The sequence below is a fragment of the Lissotriton vulgaris genome, chromosome 3_1, assembly GCF_964263255.1.
Source record: "Lissotriton vulgaris chromosome 3_1, aLisVul1.2, whole genome shotgun sequence".
NCBI lineage: Eukaryota > Metazoa > Chordata > Amphibia > Caudata > Salamandridae > Lissotriton > Lissotriton vulgaris.
In genome coordinates this window covers 1,513,904,659-1,513,927,742 of record NC_141689.1, presented here as the reverse complement: position 1 = coordinate 1,513,927,742, position 23,084 = coordinate 1,513,904,659, and the positions used below count along the sequence as shown (strand labels likewise).

Below are 23,084 nucleotides of genomic sequence, written 5' to 3'. Positions count from 1 at the left end.
AAGGCGCCTTCCCCGGAGGGCGCGACTGCTTCCTCCAACGCCTGCAGCGCTCTCTTTCAACAGCTGGGTCTGATGATCAACCTCAAAAAATCCTGCACTACTCCATCAACGAGGATCACCTTCCTGGGGGCTATCTTGGACACGAAGCGCGCAAAGGCTTTCCCCTCGGAGGACAGGACCAACAAAATACTGTCTCTGGCCGCGGCTGTGGCCAAGAAGTCTCGCATCAAAGTCCGGACATTCACCTCCTTGCTAGGGATGATGTCCTCCTGCATTCTCCTCATACCACACTGCAGGCTCCGCATGCGTCCCCTGCAGGAGGCGCTGGCGAGACAATGGAAACAGAGTTCCGGCTCCTTCGAGGACATTATCACAATCACACCGGCCATCACAAAGGCCCTTCTGTGGTGGAGAAACCGGACACACCTGACGGCCGGCTTGCAGTTCCTCCTGCCGCCGGCACCTCTGGTCATCACGACAGATGCCTCACTGGAAGGCTGGGGCGCGGTTCTGTTGGACCTTCGAGTCAGCGGCAAATGGGACGCCCAAGAGAAACAACTACACATCAACCTCTTGGAACTGAGGGCAGTGTATCTGGCTCTGCAGGCATTCCTGCCACGTATCGGAACTTCCCCGGTGCTCGTCAAAACGGACAACACCACGACGATGCACTACCTGAACAAACAGGGGGGAACGCGATCTCTCTCTCTCTCAAGAGAATCGCAAAAAATCTGGAACTGGTTGGTGGCACACGGGCTCTCCCTCAAAGCGGAGTACGTTCCCGGGAAGGACAACACCATCGCGGACGCCCTCAGCAGACAGACCTCTCTCTCCCACGAATGGGAGCTGAACGGCGACACGGTGGCCCACGTCTTCTCGCAATGGGGGACCCCGAAGATCGATCTCTTCGCGACGGCAGGGAACGCCAAATGCCCAAGCTACGCAAGCTGGCATCCCCAACAGGGGTCGCTGGGAAATGCTTTTTCCATCGGCTGGTTCAGCGTGTTTGCGTACGCTTTTCCTCCGTTCCCGATGATACCGAGGCTCCTCCGGAAGATGAAGACGGAGCCGTGCACCCTGATCCTGATTGCTCCGTACTGGCCGAGACAACACTGGTTCTCGGACCTGCTTCGCCTTTCCATCAAGCCCCCGATTCACCTGCGACAACACCCGAACCTCTTAACGATGTCCGGAGGCCAGGTACACCACCCGAACCTCCGTTCGCTCAAATTATCGGCCTGGCTCCTGAGCACCGAGAGTTCGGAGACCTAGAGATCCCGCAGGACTGCAGGGCCGTACTAGCCAAAGCGAGGGCGGGCAGCACGAACAAGACCTACTCGCTGAAGTGGAAGAGGTTCTGCTTGTGGTGTTCGGAACAAGGCTTACACCCTCTCCGGGTCACCCCAGTACAGTTGCTACCATACCTCCTCCACCTGGCTCAATCGGGGCTGGCTCACGCCTCCATTAAGGTTCATCTGGCTGCGATTTCTAGATTCACCAGGACCTCATCTGGACCTTCCCTATGGTCCAGTCGACTGATAAAGCAATTTCTGAAAGGGCTCTACAGATCCTTTCCGAGGCCTCGGAAAGTCCCTCCGACCTGGCAACTGAACTTGGTGCTCAACCAACTAATGAAACACCCTTTCGAGCCCATACACCGGGCCACTCTCAAACATCTCTCATGGAAGACGGCACTCCTGCTCGCCCTGACATCGGCCAGACGAGTCAGCGAACTTCAAGCGCTGTCTATTCAGGAACCGTATCTCCAATTCAGGCACGACCGAGTGGTACTCAGGCCCAACCCTAAATTCATTCCTAAAGTGCCGTCAGACTTTCATCTGAACGAACCAATTGTACTCCAGTCATTTTTTGCGAACCCTTCCACAGCGGCAGAAAGGGCGCTGCATTCCTTGGACCTTAAAAGGTGTCTCAAATTCTACTTGGACAGGACCAAAGAAGTCAGGAAGTCTTCTCAACTCTTTGTAGCCTACAGCAACCCGCACATGGGTTTGCCCTTGACAAAACAGAGCATCTCCCGCTGGATTTCTTCAGCGATTGCTTTCTGCCATGATCAGGCCGGACGGCCTTTGACGGACCGAGTGGCTGCCCACTCTACCAGAGCGATGTCAACGTCAGCGGCGCTCTTCGCTGGAGTGACGATCCTGGACATCTGCCGAGTGGCGACCTGGAAGTCCCCGCACACCTTTTCCAGGCACTACTGCCTGGACATCGAACTGCAGAAGGACGCTGCAGTGGGACAAGCGGTGCTGCGCCATCTCTTCCAATAAGGTGAGCCTTACCTCGTCCCGCCATCCAGGTATGCACATTCTTCATGGGTTTTTTCTGCTATATGCATGACTGTATATTGCCATGTTTTTCTCACGTTGTCTGTAATTTATGCAGGCCTGCTGGTTGTGAGAATGTGCTTTACCACTATGCATGTATAACTGCTGGCTACTCTGATTCAGGCATGTGAATCTATGAAAGACACCCAAATACTGGATAAGAAATGCGTTACTTACCTGTAACAGCAGTTATCCAGTATTGGTGTCTTTCATAGATTCACATGCAACCCTCCCGCCTCCCCGGTAAGGACTCACGTACCTCTATGTCTACATTGCGACACCCTATCTGGGTGCGTACGAAAATCTGAGGGACTGAGGCTCCTCCCGGGAAGGTTCTAGAGGGAGGTCGGAGCTGATTGGCTAACGATGAGAGTTCGGTCCTTTTTACATAAGGACGTGGAAAGGCCCCAAAGGGGAGGCCCTTCGGCCTATATTCTCTATGTATGTCCTTAGGACATTACTTTTTTATGTACCGGAGGCTCCCGTCTCGGCGACGGGGAATGATTCAGGCATGTGAATCTATGAAAGACACCAATACTGGATAACTGCTGTTACAGGTAAGTAACGCATTTCGACTGGTCGAACCCCAGGTTTAGGTCTTGGGGACAAAACTAAAGCATTACCAGGATTATTAGTACAGGTTTTGCCAAGATTATTGGCGACTAAAAAGGAGGATTGGGATGCAATCTCAGCCTGCAAACAGAAACACGATAAAGACACTAGTGATTTTTATTCCAGATTTGAGAAATGTTTTATTATTAATAGTGGCCTGAAAACCAGTAGCGAGTCATACCCACATCTTTTTGTAACCAAATTAGTCGAGAATTCCTTGCCCCAGGTTAAGAACCGTGTATTGAAAGTCGAGAGCACATGGCAAGCTAATACGCCTTCCCAAATGTTACAGATGTTACAGTACCACCAGAACAGAATTAGGGAGGAACATGATCACGAACAGAGACGTATGAAAGACACGAAAAATGAAAGTGCTAGTTGCTCAGTCAGTTCCAGCTGATGGTCATAAAAGGGGTACGACACAATCCAATAATTCAAATTCAGCAGCTCCTGTTAAAGGGACATGCAACTATTGTAAACAGCCAGGTCACTATGTAAACGATTGTGCAGTTTTGAAACACAACATAGCTACAGGTAAAACTAAGGAGAGACCGCGTCCTCCTAGACAGGACCAGGTCCAACAACACGTTCCGCAGAATATTCAGCCTATGCAGATTCCACAACAGACCGTAGCGGTACCACAGCCTCAACCCATTGCCGCAACACATGTCACACAGCAGATGTACCAGTATGCACAATCCGACTACCCCGATTATCAGCAGTACACATGAAACAGCCTAGAGAGGGAGGTTGGCTTGCCTCTTATTGAGGTTCCTGTAGATCAAGAGGGTCCTTATGTACATAGTCAGGTATTAGGTAAGGATAGAAAGTTTTTGATTGACACAGGGGCAAGCAGAACTACCATCAGTCATGACGGGGTTCCAGGGGCACCCCTCTCAGGCTCACAGAATATTTCCCTTGGATTTTCAGGAAAGCCTATTGTTAATGAAGTATCGAAACCAGTTCCCCTTGCAGTTGGTCCATTGTCCCGTACTACAGATTTATTGCTCACGAAATCATGTCCAGAAAACCTGCTTGGTATTAAGACCCTGAAAGCTCTAGGAGCTGTAATTTGTTGTTCTCCAGAAGGAGTAAGGTTGTTTCTTCGTGATTTTAAGGGACATTTTGTATTGAGAGATTTTGACCCCAGGTTACAGAATGTTCCTGCACATTTATGGGCAAAAGGCCCCACTGATGTAGGTTGTATGCACATTACTCCATATCGTGTCACACTCAAGCCAGGAGTTGTACTACCACGCATCCGACAATACAAGTTACCACCAGATGCTGTAGTGGCTTTACTGAAAATCATTGACGAGCTCATTGCACAAGGAGTGGTTGTAGAAACCGACTCCAATGTTTGTAATTCCCCTATCATTCCAATTCTTAAACGTACAGATCCAAATGCACCTCCAGTTTATCGATTAGTGATCGATTTGCGAGAATTAAATAAATGCATTGTACCACAGTATCCAGTGGTCCCAGACATTTCGTCCTTATTGACTGCTATTGATTCTGAAGCGACGTTCTTTACTGTAATCGATCTCAAGAACGCCTTCTTTAGTGTCCCCATTGATCCGGAAAGCCAATACCTTTTCGGATTCTGTTTAAATGGCCGAAGCTTCAAATTTGCACGCGCACCTCAAGGATTCACAGAAAGCCCCAGCATCTATAGCCAAGCATTAAAACGACAACTTGACAGTATTCACATGCCTGCCAACACTGCCCTACTCCAATACGTCGATGATCTATTGATCACCGCCCGTAGTGAACCAGAATGTGAACAAGCATCACTGACAGTTTTGGATTTCCTGGCGGACAAGGGACACAAGGTGTCTCCTTCGAAGCTACAATTCTGTGCCCAGCAAGTGGTGTACCTTGGGCACTTGCTGTCCAAGTGGGGTAGGCAGCTGACACCCGAACGAATTCAGTTAATTGCACATCTTCCGCAACCCAAGACACAGAAAGAAGTACGAGCCTTCATTGGACTCACTTCTTATTGCAGACAATGGATTCCACAATATGCATTCCTAGCTAAACCACTCATACAGTTGACAACACAGGAGGCAGCGTCTTCGACTGTCCTCCCTTGGACTCAGGAACATACACAAGCTTTTGACGAATTAAAGAAAGCCTTATGTCAAGCGCCAGTTTTAGCAACACCATGTTACAGCAAACCTTTTACACTTTTTGTCACAGAACGCGATGGCACAGCGTTGTCGGTTCTCACTCAGCTACAAGCAGACAAACACAGACCGTGTGCTTATTTTTCGAGTACATTGGATCCAGTAGCCCAGGCCTTGCCTGCGTGCTTAAAGTCAGTTGCAGCAACAGCCCTAGCAATCAGACAAAGTGACTCCATTGTATTAGGACATCAATTGACAGTACAGGTTCCACATTCTGTAGAGATTCTTCTAAACAGAACACAGACTCAACATTTGACTATAGCACGACTGACAGGTTATGAATTGACATTATTCCAACCACACATAGAAATCAGACGTTGCAATACGCTAAATCCTGCTACACTTTTACCATCAAGCACAACAGATCCTATTCCACATGACTGCGTGGATGTCATTGACACAATTACGAAGCCCAGACAAGACTTGACAGATGTCGCATTACCCGATCCAGACCTGACACTTTATGTGGATGGTTCATGTTTAAGAACAAATACAGGAGAGTTAGTAGCCGCATATGCAGTGACCACTGAAACTGAAGTCATAGAAACACATCGCATTGACACCCTGTCAGCCCAAGCAGCAGAGCTCATTGCTCTGACCCAAGCCTGTATACGAGCCAAGAACCTGAAAGTAAACATATACACAGATTCACGTTATGCATTCAGAGTCGTACACGACTTTGGTGTCCTCTGGCAAGAAAGAGGCTTCTTGACCTCTCACGGAGCCAAGATTCAGCATGGCCCCCTCATTCAAGCTCTGTTAGAAGCAATACATTTGCCTACAGCCATAGCTATCATGAAATGCAAAGCACATACAAAAGTCACAGACAAGATTTCTCAGGGCAACGATTTTGCAGATCGAATAGCGAAACATACAGCACTGACTCATACTCAAACGACAGACATGACAAAGACTGATGTAACCTCACTGACACATTGTATGACAGTTAGAGATCCTACACAAGATGTTATCGACATACAGACACATGCTACTCCAGATGAAATAAAGAAATGGACTGAACAAGGAGGGGTCCAGACAGAACAGGGATGGATGACGAGGGGAAAGACCACATGGTTTCTCCCCGACTCTATGGTTCAAGTTATCATCAACACAGCACATAGTCCAGCACATTTAGGAGAAAAAGCCATGTTAGACAGTTTACAGAACCTTTGGTTCAACAAGCATTTACGAGCAGCAGCAAAACAGAAAGTGCGTACCTGCATGATCTGTTGTCAGTTCAATCCAGGAAAAGGGATTCCCGTAGAGCAAGGTGGATTTCATCCTCCCGACTATCCTTTTGAAGTCCTCCAGATGGATTATATCCAGATGGACAGATGCCGAGGATTCAAGTATGTCCTCGTAGTTGTATGTGCCCTATCCCGATGGACAGAAGCATATCCCGTTCCAGATTACACTGCCCCGACCACTGCCAAGCAGCTGGTTCGTGAGTTTTTCCCTCGATACGGTTTGCCCCGTGTCGTGTATTCAGATAACGGTCAGCCATTTTCATCTGAGTTTATGAAGCAGGTTTCGCTTCTATTGGGGTACCAGTGGAAGTTTCACTGTGTCCGACATCCCGAGGCAGCAGGTCTCGTGGAGCGACACAATCAGACTCTGAAAACTCGCCTTGCCAAAGTGTGTAAAGAGAAAGGAGTAGATTGGATAGTAGCTTTGCCAGTTGCCCTTTTTTATATGCGAATGGTAGCCCATTCTAGGACAGGGCTATCCCCGTATGAGGTGGTCTTCGGTAGACCTCCTAATATGTGGGGGACGCCTCTGCCGCGAAAAATCACTGATGTTGACAGTAATATGCTGACAGATTACCTTGCTTCCTTGATGTCTGCACTACAATCATGTCGTTCACAGGTTGCGGCAGCCTTCCCAGACAACACCGAGGTGAAGCCACATGAATTGGTCCCGGGGGACGTTGTAGTTGTCCGAAATTTCGACCGGTCAAGCCCTTTGGAGCCCCGCTGGAAGGAGCCGAAGATCGTTTTGTTAACAACCAGGACTGCTGTTAAACTGGAGGGGCGGAAGGGCTGGGTTCACTCCAGTCATGTGAAACGCTTTTATGGACTTCCGCCAAAAACTGATTCCCAGAACTCTCACATACCTGAGACTGATACCAAACTCCCCCTTCTAGAGAAAACTCCCCAAGAGGAGTATCGACAGAAATTAAGGTCTAGTAAGTCAGAAAGTTTAATTGTTTAAGTCCCCTCCTGGGTGAAGCGGTTAGGCAGTTTCTGACAATGTACAAGTTAGACCCAAATAGAGAGAGAGATAGACAGGAGACCAAGAAACAAAGATATCGTAAAAGTCTCCGGAGCAGATGCGTCTGCACACTACTTATTATGTTTTTTCTGAGTCTCACGATTATTGCTATGAGTTGGATGTTATACATGTATTTTCCTCTTGCACATTCTTTTTCTAATGACACTACAGAGCACACGTTTAGTACTCTTCCTCCACACGAATTGTCTTATCGACTTGCGCTGCGCAACAATACATTCATTCGTATGTTACATCATTCTCACCAGATCAACAATGCTACTAATTGTTGGATATGTGGCCGACTCCCTCCCTATCAGAACTACAAGGGAGCTCCGCCCCTCTTTCCTTACCCGTTTACACATAATGGTTCCTGTGGTGCATGGTTTAGTTTAATATCCTCTATAGACACCGAATCTAGAATTTCCCAAGGCAATTGGATATGGGGAGATCTGAACACAGTCATGAACAAAGCATGTTTCCCAGATGAGGAGGGTCTTCCACAAATGACAGGGACAGATCTAGAAAATGAAGTGTATGGATTAGGCAATTTTACACTTAACCTCATGATTCTAAATGTTCAGTCCGAGACCAGTCCAGACTTGCCATCCATATCAGTTTTACCAGCAAAAGGTGTTTTAAGTGTCAGAAAGAATGGTTCAGTACATCTAGGTCACAGTGACTGTACTACTGTGGTCGAATTCAGTGATAAAGGCAAGTCTACATTCAAAGCTTCCCGACATTCCTATTTCATTTGTGGCCAGACAGCTTATGTCCGTTTACCTCCAGACTGGGATGGTACCTGTTTCATTGCATTCTTATTGCCACCAGTATTCCTAGCCCCATCTGACTATCACAGGAATTCCCGCCTTAATATTGTTAGACACAAGAGAGACCTCCCAATAGTTCATCAGACTGAAACTACATGGGAACAATACACAGATTTCAATAAAGGATTCTTTCCCTATCTAGGCACTGTCTCTAACAGTAAACTGATACGCAAATTGACCAGAATACTTGAAGCTGTAGTGAATGAGACTACTTCTGCTTTGGGCAACTTAACAGAGGAGCAGTCTGCTATGAGACTTGTCGTTCTTCAGAACCGCCTTGTCCTTGACGTCATCCTGGCCGATAGGGGCGGAGCTTGTAGAGTCATCGGATCCAGTTGTTGCGTGTTTATTCCTAATAACGCGCCATCAGTCTATAAGGCCATTACCAGACTTCACGAAATTGCCCATCTGATACACCAGAATCCATGCTCCTGGACTTGGTCCGGTTGGCTCTGGAGTGTAATCACAGCTTGGGGATGGAAGCTACTGTCATTCCTAGGAATCATATTGGCCATAGTATTCAGTTGTTGTCTATGTCTACAATGTGGGCCAGCGATTTGCGGCTTGTGCGCCACAGCATGTGTTCCCCATCCAAGTTCACGTTCCCATTCCCGAATAAAGAAAGAAGAACAGATGATGTTATATGAACAAATAGATGGTCTCATGAAAATCGACATATCCTGAAGGGTCCGTAGGGGACAAGGAGGGAATGAGGTAATTGAAATTTTTATGGTCAAATGTGTCCCCAACGTGTACCCCAACGGCTCCATGTACAAGTTTCAAGTACATGTAATTTCCCTCCACAACCGAATCTGAAGACGCAAATACATTGGCGTCCAACGTTAACATGTCCTCTATCAGATCCACCATGAATGGACCGATAATTCAGTTCCTAAGTATGCCGTGCCACCGTCTTTATATGGTGCACTTTCACGTTTTCCTGGCTCTGCCGAGCTAGGCCCTGATTTCTGTCTTCAAGCCACTTCTGTCTCTGCCTCTGAAAGCTGCAGCATGGAGATGCATCCCTGACCTCTGCCTTACTTCCTGCCAAGCGAGTGGTGCCCTGCTCGGCCTGGTCTGCCTGCCAAAAACAGTATTTTACCTTCAAGTTATCAGCATAGCCAGCTCAGCTCCTCGAAAAACACATTCCTGTCTAGTGAAATAGGTAAACATATCCCCGACTGCAGAGCAAGGGCCAAGCCTTCCTGTCTTCCTCATGAAATTCATTGCTTCCGTTACCATGGTAGGCCCCTGGCTCCGCGCATTGCACCTAGACACGCATACATTCAGTATAGAATAGCCTCTGCCCAAGAGACCTTTTACTCCAGATTAAACATCCTCCAAATACTAGATATCAGATATGTTATAGGGACAGGTCGATCTGACATGCCAGACTTCTGTCTCCTCTACTAGTGCTAAAAGTCAGACCCTTAGCTTCCTCCAGATGCACGTCAATCTCACGTCATATTAGCTGCGCGCGCATTCAGGTCACAGGTTTCAGCTGACTGCACGAATTCTCTAAGCATCCACCCACTTATGACACTTTTCTGTGACGTTTCTAGTACACGCCTCTGTGCACACCCTTGTTCACGCCTTTTTGCTACGCACATGTGTTCTTATCATATACATTTCACTTGTCACGCCTACTGTATTCACTGCTATTGTGTCATTTTACTATATATGCCATGTACTGTTAATAAATCGTTGACATCTTTTCTGCCATCATTGCATACCCGACCCCTTGTATTGATGGAATTGATTTCCATGACTCGAGTCATTTATGATTAAAGCCCTTATGACTCAGACACCACGGACTCTGCCTCTCATTTGATTGAGCTATTCTTTATACCTGTCTGAAATTATATGGCAAACTCGTATACGGTAAAATATTTACCACATAACTGATGTATATCTTTCTGGACGTGGAGTCTGAGGAAGAAATTCATGATCTGAAGAGTGATCCGAGTCTGATGATGGCTGCTGTCCTTAAGCCATTTTGTGCACTTTTGAAAAAATAGCACAAAGGAATGCAATGAAAAAAGGTTCTTCTCAGTTGAGAGTTGTACCTCCAAAGAAGGTTTAAGAAGAATGATTGAAATGGGTGGGGTCCTTCAATATTTACAATAGGAAATGTTATGAACCAATCAAATCTTTTTTTATTCAGGTCACATGGGGTCCGCGCACCGTGCTGCACAGGCAGCACGCACCCAACGCGACTTCGCGAAATTGGATTTGAAAGTAATACACGTTTATTAAAAGTAAAAGTATATTAATTTTACGATTAGCTTAGATGTCTTTCCCTAATATGTATATTAAATATATATATATATATATATATATATATATATATATATATATATATATATATAATATATATCATTTTTTACATTAGAAAATTTCGCGGGATTCTCGCACCCACCGCGTTGAACGCGTATATGACGTCACACGGTAGCGTGTGAGCGCCGCGTAAAGTAATATGTATGTGTTTCGTATGCACCGGGAGTCGTGTACCGGTCGCATAGCGATCTCGCAGGAAAATACGCACTTATCGCACATCCTACGCAGATCCTACGCAACAATCCTAAAATGGCGGCTAGGTTCCGCTCAGTGATCGAGAAAGGTACACTTTGGGTGCCGGACTCCAAAAAAAATAAAGTAATTAATATATTTAAAATAGATTATAAAACAAACAAAAAAAATAGAATTTCAATATTTAAAAAAACGTTTTTTTCCATTTATATTTAAAATATATAATGTAATTTAAAAACTAAAATATATAAAAAATAGTAAAAAAAAATTAGAAAATCAGTATCTATAAACAACAAAAGGAGGTCCGTGGGAATATTTAATGACCTACGCAAAGCTACATCCCAAAAACAGACTAGAATACCAACCTAAAAGTAGCGATGGGTCAAGAAACAGAAGGATGTGTGTATCTAAACCATGAGTAGTGATCAATGGATGACAAAATCTACAACTGGGTCTCACAAGATGCTTCCTGAGATCCCATCAGACTTCCACCCTGTACCGCCCTACATCATTTGGGAACTATTAGGATGCACATGGGAGAACGAATGCCCAGTGCCTGATTAGGCCAAACTCCACCAAATCTGCCTATTGTTCCAAACAAGCGGTGATGTAAACAATATAGGATATCAGGGGGATGTATGAAAAAGCAGTGCTCAATGTAATAAACCAAAAGTGAATAAGGTGCTCGATATAAAATTGAGCGAAAAGGAGGAAAATATGTTTAATGGACACCTCCTTCTTCTCAATATTAAAACCAGTGCAAAAGTGTAGCCTCAACAAATAACTACACAGATAGTTAAATGGTCGACATGTTTCTGCAGACGATTCAAGTGCCCATAGGTCACCTTGCTGCTTCCTCAGGACCTATTCTGCTACTGCTCGGTGTAATAACGTGAATACAAATAGAAATAAAAACATAAATAAAGTGAATATCACCTGAACATCTCCCAATTTGCAGGAGAATGTTGCCCCCCCCTCACCTGGCCACAACTCAGGTAATGTGGAGCCCCGCTCTGTCCGCTCTGTCTGTCTCCAGCCCAGAAGGACGTCTGGAGTACCGACGGACAGAGCGGGGCTCCACATTACCTGAGTTGTGGCCAGGTGAGGGGGGGCAACATTCTCCTGCAAATTGGGAGATGTTCAGGTGATATTCACTTTATTTATCACATTATGTTTTTATTTCTATTTGTATTCACGTTATTACACCGAGCAGTAGCAGAATAGGTCCTGAGGAAGCAGCAAGGTGACCTATGGGCACTTGAATCGTCTGCAGAAACATGTCGACCATTTAACTATCTGTGTAGTTATTTGTTGAGGCTACACTTTTGCACTGGTTTTAATATTGAGAAGAAGGAGGTGTCCATTAAACATATTTTCCTCCTTTTCGCTCAATTTTATATCAAGCACCTTATTCACTTTTGGTTTATTACATTGAGCACTGCTTTTTCATACATCCCCCTGATATCCTATATTGTTTACATCACCGCTTGTTTGGACCAATAGGCAGATTTGGTGGAGTTTGGCCTAATCAGGCACTGGGCATTCGTTCTCCCATGTGCATCCTAATAGTTCCCAAATGATGTAGGGCGGTACAGGGTGCAAGTCTGATGGGATCTCAGGAAGCACCTTGTGAGACCCAGTTGTAGATTTTGTCATCCATCGAAAATCAGTATCAAAAAAGTAAATATAACAATTGCATTTAAAAATTGTCATTTAAAAAACCTTTGAAATTCATTGAAAAAACCATAGGTTTCAGACACGTTAGGAATTAGCATTTAAAAAACCATTGAAATTCACTGAAAAAACCATAGGTTTCAGACATGTTATAGTTGGGAATTGGCATTTAAAAAACATTGGAAATTCACTGAAAAAAACATAGGTTTCAGGGGTGTTATAGTTAGCTGGACATTCCACTCGTATAAAACCATTGAAATTCCTCCGTTATAGTTAGTTGTACTAACTATAACTCGCGCGCCCGCAATCCACTGCTGATGATGTCACCTAATACATCATTCATGACATGGTCAGTAACATCCCTGATGACATCTCAAATTACATCATCCACGTGACAATCTGATACACCTCATCATACACTAGTATAACCTTTCAACACTCATTATAAAATACAAAGTACCATTTTTGAAACCATTGACACAGCAATACAAGTTTCTAAAAAACCAGTCACTGATTCCTAGATCTACACACACATCGAAACACTTACCTACAGATTCACTCATACATGCTGACAAAGATCAATAGAACACTATCAAATATACTTGTACACCTATATCGACATTACACAACAGCGTACATCTTATTCACGTATGCAGTCATCCTACTCACTTATGCAAACAATTGATCATACCTACATTTACTCAGCTACACACTTATACAAACACCACTTCATTTATTTATATAGATAGTAACTCATACTTAGTGTCTTATAAAATCACTATTCCAAGTATACAGTCATCCATACAGTCACTCATACAATCACTGAGTCTTATGTATACTTATTTATATAGAATAACTGTCATATACACTGCCTTTTATATTTCTACTTTGTTGGACATGTACCATTGACAAATATATTTACTCATCACTACACCCATAAAGACATTCACTCACCCAAACAACTGTTTCCACATGCAGTGTTAACGTTGTATACCTACTGAATCAACTATTTATTCATCTTTGGACAGTCACACACCTTCCACCCAAAGACACACACCTTAACTCTCCCATACAAATACTCATTTGAGTAATCAATAACTAATATAGACTTTCACATAGCTACTAACCAACTTATGCAGAAGTTTACACAACAAGAGACAGATTAATACAGATATTCACACAGTTTAATCACTATCCCATATATTTAGTTAGACACTTTAAAATATTCACTTAAACAGTCAATCACACTGCTAGTAAATCCTTCCACTCATTCTTCAATGCAGATTGCTATATATATATATATATATAATACATATTTAAATATCGAACCAAACCACATTCACTGGATGATGTCATCAGTGATGTCACTGACCCTGTCATGAATGATGTAAAATGTGACATCATCAGCAGTGGATTGCGGGCCCGCGAGTTATAGTTAGTACAACTAACTATAATTGAGGAATTTCAACGGTTTTGTACGAGTAAAATGTTCAGCTAACTAGAACACCCCTGAAACCTATGGTTTTTTTCCGGTGAATTTATATATATATATATATATATATATATGTGTGTGTATGTTCCGGAACACAATAATTATATTATTAACAAATTATTCGCCGTTCTCTGTCTGCCACTTGAAATAGCTGAAAGCAGTGCCACTCACAGCATGCACAGTAAGTTGTGCACAAACTCTGCGGATAACCTAACTCCCAAGAATGTATAATGATTAAACTTTGAATTATTTTGGAATGATTCTTACCCAGCTACTGAAGTAACGGTTAAGGGCTCCAAAAACTAAATTAGCATTCTGTCTCTCAAGCAGCCTTTTCTGTCAATCCTCACTAGGGCAGTCGTGTGTCTAAATCCATCCATTGACCATTTGCACTGCAGAGGATCCCCAGCTGCCTCAACCCACTACTCTACTTTTCAAATATTCTGACCTATCCCAGGGAGTTTTATTGCACTTGGGTCTGGGAGCATTTGATTCTTATAGAATCTTTTTATATTTCTTTAGTGTCCTTCATCCATTTAGTACTCAAAGGCAGCTTGACCTTTTAAAATGAGTGGAAAAAACCCCTATGCTCAGCTTTTGCATGCTTTCAAAGTTTAATAAAGTTCAACAGTTCTTAGTTTTTTCACTCTTGTCTTGACAGGTACCGTCAGATTCTTGAAAAGGCTCTTCAGCTGCCTGGGAATGAACAACTGGAAGCTTTAAAAGCCTTTGTTGAAGCAAGTGAGTCTTACTTCGGCTGCTTATTTGTTTTACAGTAGTACATATACTAAGTTCTTGTATCAAGTTTGTGTTTAGTTTGAGCATCATATTTTCTCCTCACTTTATGTATGAACGTGGACACTGGTATCCAGTGCTGTGTGTATCTTTAGTAATTCCACCAAGAATACTCTTCTCCAGTTACATTTAAGAGTCTAAATTTCAAAACCGAGCACCTCAAAATTCTTTCTTTTAGGCAACGGTTGAAGTTGCAAAGTTATAATTAGAATTGTTGTTAAGCGCCTAAAGTTTCTCTAAAGGTCCACAGCATTTAAAAGCTTTCAAGTTAATTCCCTTTCAGATCAACCATTTAATTGTTGCACATGTTTTGTGTGTCTAAGGGTGTTGAAAGGTCGAGTAGACTTTGATTGCTGCTGATGTAAATTTTTCTCTCTGGGTGTGGCATGTGCTGCAGCAAGGGCTTTTCATGTAGTGTAAATGTTAGTGGGGGTTTGTTTGCAGGACACTGCCATCTAAAAAGTTACTTCAGAGCAGGGTCAAAGCCCTTGATGCACTCGAAAAAGAAGCTACATAGTTGGGCCTTTTCTAACTGAAAAGCTTTCTTGAATGGCCGTCTTGAAGCTGAAGTATTTAGAAATGTCAGTAAGTAATTATGAAGTTTATTTCATTGTGCGAGTAAGTTGCTCACACTATTCAGGGGCTGTGCAGGTAAATGGTTTTGAGCATTGTACTTCATCACACCTAATGTGTTGGCAGTTGTCTTTGCTGCACGTCCGGTCATGTACTAACGGGTGTTGGAAATATTGATAGGACAAAAGATTATATTGGTTTCACTTTTTCATATGAAAGCCAGCAAAACAGCACTTTAGAGCTGTTGACCAACCAAAGGGGAGAACATTTTTTGTAAATATAATTTCTTTAGTGGAATTTTAATTTTATTGTAACAATTATCGTCTATTGATCAATTATACAATTAATTTTAATGCCAGGGGCGAAATGTAATTTTTAAAATTTGTTTATTGAATGTTGTCATGCAAATACAGCAATACAGGATATTTAGTAGCATTAATGTACTCTGTTAGTCATTCAAAAATAACATACAGGTATATTACAAGATGTTTAAAACCATCATGTTTCCACAAATACTAGTAGCAAACTGAGTGTTCAATGTTTATATAACTATTGGTGGGATGGTAGGTTACAAGGGTGGGATTTTATGTCTCCTGTAAATTAACCCACTTGCCTTTCCTCAAGATCATATTTTCCCTGTTCCCGGATTTTCGAAGATCAGCAAAATTTGGTCCCACTTGTGAGTGAGCGGCCTTCTACGTAGGCCTCTTCTTCTTTCCTGCAAATAGTGCAAGACTTTCTGACTTTTCCCATCTTGCCACACTGCGCCGCTATTTGTCAATTGAAGGGGTGTTTTGGCCTTTAAAGTGCATTGATCTGTACTGTAAATTAATGCCAGATCAATGTGCCTGTTGCCTACATTCCCTATTTTAGGTCTTTGGAACAGGCCTGTGGTAGAAACAAACCCTCTACCCCAAAAAAATTCCAATTGCTCCCTGACACTTCTACAATACACCTGTATCCCGCTGGCCGAGGTCATATGGTATTATGACAGTCACAAGGCAAATTAATATCCTTTTGTTCATAATCAACAAGCCTCAGATCATAAAAATGTTACCAGACCTGCAGATCTAGTAACTTGAATAATCTGCTTGAACTAACTGTAATGCTCTTGACCCATAAATTGGTCTCAAATTGTGTGTTCCGGCAATTGAGTAAATAATTTATTTTACAGTCACCATTTTCTTCATTATCGCATGAGAGCACCTTCAAATATGGGAGTCCAGCAAGTCTGCTGTACAAAAAACTCTGTTTGTTTTAATAGACCAAACCTTTGCTCCATGTATAATTCAAATCTAGGCTACATATAGGGTACACATGACCCCTAACTTGCCTCTTAGTTCAGTAATGGCTTTGACATTATGACAGGTGCAGGAGTGTTTCTCAATCTATGTTTAAATAATCTAACTTTGAATAATTATTTGACTAAAGCATGATGTGGTAACACACTGTCATTTACAGTCAACACATTTTACATTGACATGGCACCAACTATTCCCACTGACCAGTATTTTTACTGATAAAACTATATAGCATACAAACTGTAGTGTTTCAAAAACGGGTTGCTGAAAATATTCATAATTTGCACATCACCAAGTAAAGTTCTGATTTATTTTGATCCTATTAAAATGCTTTTTTCCATCAGACTTCTTAATTCCCAAAACACTGCTATTCTAATTGCAGATATATATTGAAATATTTGTTCTGTTAATTTACAAGCTATTTAAATGTTTGTTGACAGTGATGGACAATTCACTTTACAAAATCTAATGTTCCAACGAGAGAACATTAAACAATTCTCCTGGATAAAATAATCAGCAATTTGTAAACCGACATAAGCTGACATTTGACATCTCTTTGAACACATAACAAATGTGACAAGATAAAATTGAAAATATTTAAAGGCATCTTGAGTGCGAATTCACTTTCTGACTCAACAGAACACCTGTTCTTTGCCAGGTCAAGATATCTCGCCAAAATGGGCTAATAGGCCACAAAAATAAAATCTGAGGCACCATAGAGAGTTGGTAAATATATTTTCGAGGCCTGATCAGGTTTATCCAATTGGCTGACATGTAGGTCATGGGTAAATAGTTATATTGAATGTATTTAAGTCTCATATTCCTAGAAACCTTTGCAAGTGTGTTAAGACTTTCCCCTATTCTTTGTTGCTAAGTCATCTGCCCAGTTCGTTCTCCCAATTAACTTTAATATGCAGTAGATAAAGCTTAGTCCTCTCTAACAGCAGGTGATAAAATCATGTCACCAATTTGAGTTTTTACTGCTGTAAACAATAACTGCAGCACCTCATGTATTCTAGATCTGTCTCGCAGACATGACATTTTATTCTTGACACATTCGCGTCACCACCCACGCAGACGACCTCTCAGCCAACATGGAGCACCTCCACTTCCAGACCAACCAAACACCACTCTCCAAGGCATCCTCATCTACGGACACAATGGACACCATCCACCCTTCAGCGATTCCATCATCGACTTCATTGTACCCCACGCTCTCGCGTCCACAGACTACATCCTCCTCGTCGACTTTAACTTTCACCTGGACTACTCTAACTATAAAAACATCTTGTCCCTGCAGGGAAACCTTGCCACTGTTGGACTCAAACAACTAGTCTCTCCCTCCCCCCTAAACACACTCGACAGGACACATGCTCGACCCAATCTTCTCCACCAGCAACATCATCTTTAGCAACACCACCGAGCTCCAGTGGACCGACCACTGCTGCGTTCACTTCGCCTTCACCAAATCCACCATACACCACCATGCCCACCGCTACACTCGTAGAAGCTGGAACAAAGTCACTGATTAACGGTTTACCACCGCCGTCGGCAAAACCCCTCCACCGGCATCCACAGACGCCAACTCAGCAGCACGCAACCTCCACAGATGGATATCTGACTGCTTCAACACTTTGCCCCCGAAGAAAAACACAAGCAAGCAACACTTTAAGAAAGCCATCTGGTTCTCTTCTGCCCTTCATGAGTCCAAACGCACCTGTAGAGGGCTCGAGAAGAGATGGAGGAGAAGCAAGACACTGGAAGACCACTCAGACTTCAAGACCGCTGTCACCACATGCCACCACCTCATCAGAACAACAAAGAAAGTGTTCCCTACAAAAAAGGATCAATGCACTCAACAGCAAGGAACTTTTCACCCTGATCAAAGAATTCACCAGACCCAACACAGAGACAGCATACATCCCCCCGCCCCCTCCCCCGACCCCTGCCCGCACCACATCTTTAACAAAGCAGGCATCCCTATCGCCCCCAAACTCTGGCGCAACATGAACTGCTCCATTAACTGCCACCTTCCCGGAAGACTGGAAACGCGCAGAGATCAAGCCCCTGCTGAAGAAATTCTCTGTCAACCCGATGGACCTCAAAAACTTCAGACCCATCTTGCTTCTCCTTTTTATCATTTAGTTCTTTTTTTAATTTTTTTATTTGTATTATAAAGCATAAATCACAATACAAGCAGCATAATAACCTCCTAGTATGGCAACAGTACATTAATTCATGGAGCGATCCCTTACATATTAGTCAGTGGGGGCTGCCTTTCATTGTGTGGCATAATACTAGTGACTGTCGTCATTAGACCCTGTCCGCACTACAATTGGCTGAAATCCATCTGCCTTTATCATCCAATAAGTAAACTTTGTTTATATTTTGCAAATCAAGTTTATTCTTTTGGTTTTTCCAAATTTTCTCAAAACTCATTCATTGCAGTTTTTTCACAATGATACTTGTTTGTTCAATTTCTGCTGAACATCAAATCTTTGATCTGATTTTCATAACACGTTCATAAATCATATGAAATAATATTTTTTCTCTCCCAATGCATTTCGGGATAATATCCCTTCGTCAGGGGCACATATTGTGGATGTCCAAGGTTCCTGGAGGGAAAACCGCTTCTATGATTTCGACAACTGTAGCAAAATCTCGAAATAAGTGAAGGATCTAGAGACTTGTAGATAATGGCGTTCTTTGAGATAGATGAGGACTCGTACGGTATATCTCTTCAATACACTCGACACGTCGTGGTTTGTTTGGAGGGCACTATATAACTATGTGTCCCTCTTCCTCGATGCTGACAACTCGATATAAAAACGGCAATCAGTAAGCTGGGGTTCCTTTTTACTGTGCTGCTTTGCGTAGATCGATTCCAAGTAGGGTGTATAAAGGCCCGGACTCTTATGAAGATAAGTTTTTAGATGCCACTAGAACCGTTTGAATTTGACAACCGTAGCTGCTCTGTTAATAAAGTTTTCAGATTTATGAAATGTCGGCGATGCTCTTAAAAGCGGTGTGTTCTTAGCTTGCACGAGTGCCTTTTAAGTATAAGAACTGCTACCAACAACTTCTGTCGAAGCTCGTCTGAGTGAACGGTATGTGCTAGACTGTCACTAGTGCCGAGTTGATGTAACAATCGTTCCCCGCGGTTTTGGAAGACGATGTTCGAAGAAGCGAGCACATAGCGAACAGAGTTTTGACAAGCTTTAAAACCAGAAGCAGTCGGCAACGATTGTTACATCAACTCGGCACTAGTGACAGTCTAGCACATACAGTTCACTCAGACGAGCTTCGACAGAAGTTGTTGGTAGCAGTTCTTATACTTAAAAGGCACTCGTGCAAGCTAAGAACACACCGCTTTTAAGAGCATCGCCGACATTTCATAAATCTGAAAACTTTATTAACAGAGCAGCTACGGTTGTCAAATTCAAACGGTTCTAGTGGCATCTAAAAACTTATCTTCATAAGAGTCCGGGCCTTTATACACCCTACTTGGAATCGATCTACGCAAAGCAGCACAGTAAAAAGGAACCCCAGCTTACTGATTGCCGTTTTTATATCGAGTTGTCAGCATCGAGGAAGAGGGACACATAGTTATATAGTGCCCTCCAAACAAACCACGACGTGTCGAGTGTATTGAAGAGATATACCGTACGAGTCCTCATCTATCTCAAAGAACGCCATTATCTACAAGTCTCTAGATCCTTCACTTATTTCGAGATTTTGCTACAGTTGTCGAAATCATAGAAGCGGTTTTCCCTCCAGGAACCTTGGACATCCACAATATGTGCCCCTGACGAAGGGATATTATCCCGAAATGCATTGGGAGAGAAAAAATATTATTTCATATGATTTATGAACGTGTTATGAAAATCAGATCAAAGATTTGATGTTCAACAGAAATTGAACAAACAAGTATCATTGTGAAAAAACTGCAATGAATGAGTTTTGAGAAAATTTGGAAAAACCAAAAGAATAAACTTGATTTGCAAAATATAAACAAAGTTTACTTATTGGATGATAAAGGCAGATGGATTTCAGCCAATTGTAGTGCGGACAGGGTCTAATGACGACAGTCACTAGTATTATTCCACTTTGTCTCTGTGGAGATTGGCATCTCCTCCCCTTCCAGCACACCAATTAAAACAAAGATAACTTTATCAAAAAGGTTACAACTACGAAAAACAGGAGTGCACCCCACAACCCCACTTCACATCTTTCATTGTGTGGCAACACATGTTGCTGCATTTTAGTAACTTTTGAACCATTTGAGCTCAAAACTAATTTTGTTTTCGTTAACCCCTGCAGATTATGCGGCAGATGGTGGATTATGTGACAAATGCGGCAAATCTATAATGATGCAAAAATAGCCACGGTCATACAATCTCCTCATTCCAGCGGCCCCGTATATCAGAGAAAGAGGGAGTGTATACTAGAAGTCATTGGAGCACAAAAAGCCTCATATGACCGTTCCCATATTGTACTCCTATTGATTTATTTGGATCATGTTCACTGTTGTCTTGGTATGCAACTCGCCATTTTGATGTAAATCACAAACCACAGTCAGACTAGCGTCTGTCCAGTGGGCCAACTTTTGTGGCTTAAACAAAACTCTATCATTTAGGAATTCCCACCTGGGATATGGAAGGGGAGTGGTCTGGATATCATTTAGCATGCCCATCATATGAGAGCTATCCGTGTCAAACTATTTGTCATGTCTGATTTCCTTTGTAGACCCAGAATTCTTGCTAGTTAGTTGCCACCTGGCGACACCGGTCCCATCTCACCTAGTTCTTGGCCAAGTGCACCGTCCAACCACCTAGCCATCCATCGAATCTTGGCTGCCAATATAATACATTTCAAAATCTGGAAACACCAGGCCACCTCTAACAACATCAGTTTTATGCTTCTTAAAGCCACTCTTTTGTTGGCCTTCAACCCAAATGATGTCTCTCGTAGTCTCCTCTACCTTTCCAAACCAGGACACTGGTATCCATATGGGTACACTACTAAAATAATAATGTTATATTGGAAGCGCCCCAATTTTAATGGTTGTTGTCCTGCCTATGACTGATAGTTGTAAAGATTACCAGAAATTAATGCTACCTCTTAAACTCCTTATTGAGCTCCGATATTGCTCCCATCATCTTGCCTGCATTAGATATATTCCCACCTACCAGCATTGTAATGTGTGTGGTTCCCACCCAATGCCCCAGTGGTCTTAACACCCTAAGCCCCATCTGCCCATTTGGGTGTATGGTGTAGGACCATGTTTTCAGCCAGTTGGCCGCAGAGGCATGACCGCTCACCTAATTCTTCAAGATAATCCACTGTAACTGTAAACCCTCTTTCTAATTTCTCAGAAATAACAAGTCATCTGTATAGAGTGAAAGAATACTGGTCCATCTAGAAGGGATATTTGTTTTTTTTCTCCCCACAACACCTACTAAAGAACTTTATGGCCAAAGCAAAAAGCAGAGGGGATAGTGGGCAACATGTCTCGTCCCATGACTTATTAGATAGGAGGAAGGAATCAGCCCACCAGTTTTTTTTAAAACTCTGGTCGTGGGATTGCAGCACAAAAGCCTAATCCATTTGATTCAGTTTTACCCAGACGTCTATGTACTCCACATAAGAATGAGACACTGGAAGCATGACATTTCTTCTCTACATCTGTTTCCTCTCCAGGTGTCTCATTCATTAGTCTAATGAAGCTTTTATTTTTGATAGTATTTCTCGTTGGTATAAAACTATTCTAGTTTCTGTGTATCTGTGATGTCATATGTGGGTGGAATCTCAAAACCAATACTTTGCTTAGAATTTTATGGTTGTGATTCAACATTGATGGCAGTCTGTTGTAGGATTTATGACCTCTTTCTCCTCCACTGGTGGCTCCTCCGCTAAGGCGGAGGAGAGTCGCCACATTGCTAGAGCAGGAGAAAGGAAAAATAAAATGATAATAACTTTATTATCATTTTATTTTTCACTATGAGCTGAGTTAGGGCGGGGCTGGTGGCACAGGTGGAGGAATGGTTCGCACACTTCAAGTGTGCATGACTGTTTGGCCGAGCGTCTTGGGCAGGCAAACAGTCATGCGCACTTGGCATGTTCCCCACCAGGCTGCATTACGCAGCCTGTTGGGGAACATGCCCAGGGTCCCCGTCTAAGCGCCATTCCAAGCTGCTCAGACCAATCACAATGCTGCACAACTCTAAGGCCTGCTGAATTTCACCTTCGTCAATGGGGTTCTCCACCTGGTCAGTGGCCTCCTCTTGAGAGCATCTGAAGAGGTAAATGCACAAGGGTGAGGACACTGTTCCTAGGAAGGTTTGCAAAGTATTGCTCACTCCTAAAGTTAACGAAAGACAGAGAAAGAGGGATAGGGGTACTAGGTGTACTAGGCCTTGGACTCAGTAGTGAAAGGGAAGAACAAGTCTTATTCCTTGTTGCCCTCACACACCCGAAGG

At 43.1% G+C, this 23,084-nt stretch overlaps 1 protein-coding gene across 4 annotated transcripts in view; it reads left to right on the top strand.

Moving 5' to 3' along the window:
• COPS4 (COP9 signalosome subunit 4) overlaps nucleotides 1–23,084 on the top strand; it is a 260,796-nt gene that overhangs the window by 44,337 nt on the left and 193,375 nt on the right. For all 4 annotated transcript variants that reach the window (XM_086961983.1, XM_086961985.1, XM_086961984.1 and 1 more), the window contains exon 2: nucleotides 14,598–14,677. In XM_086961983.1, the coding sequence (XP_086818109.1) occupies nucleotides 14,598–14,677 (80 nt within the window). The remainder of the gene's footprint in view (nucleotides 1–14,597; nucleotides 14,678–23,084) is intronic.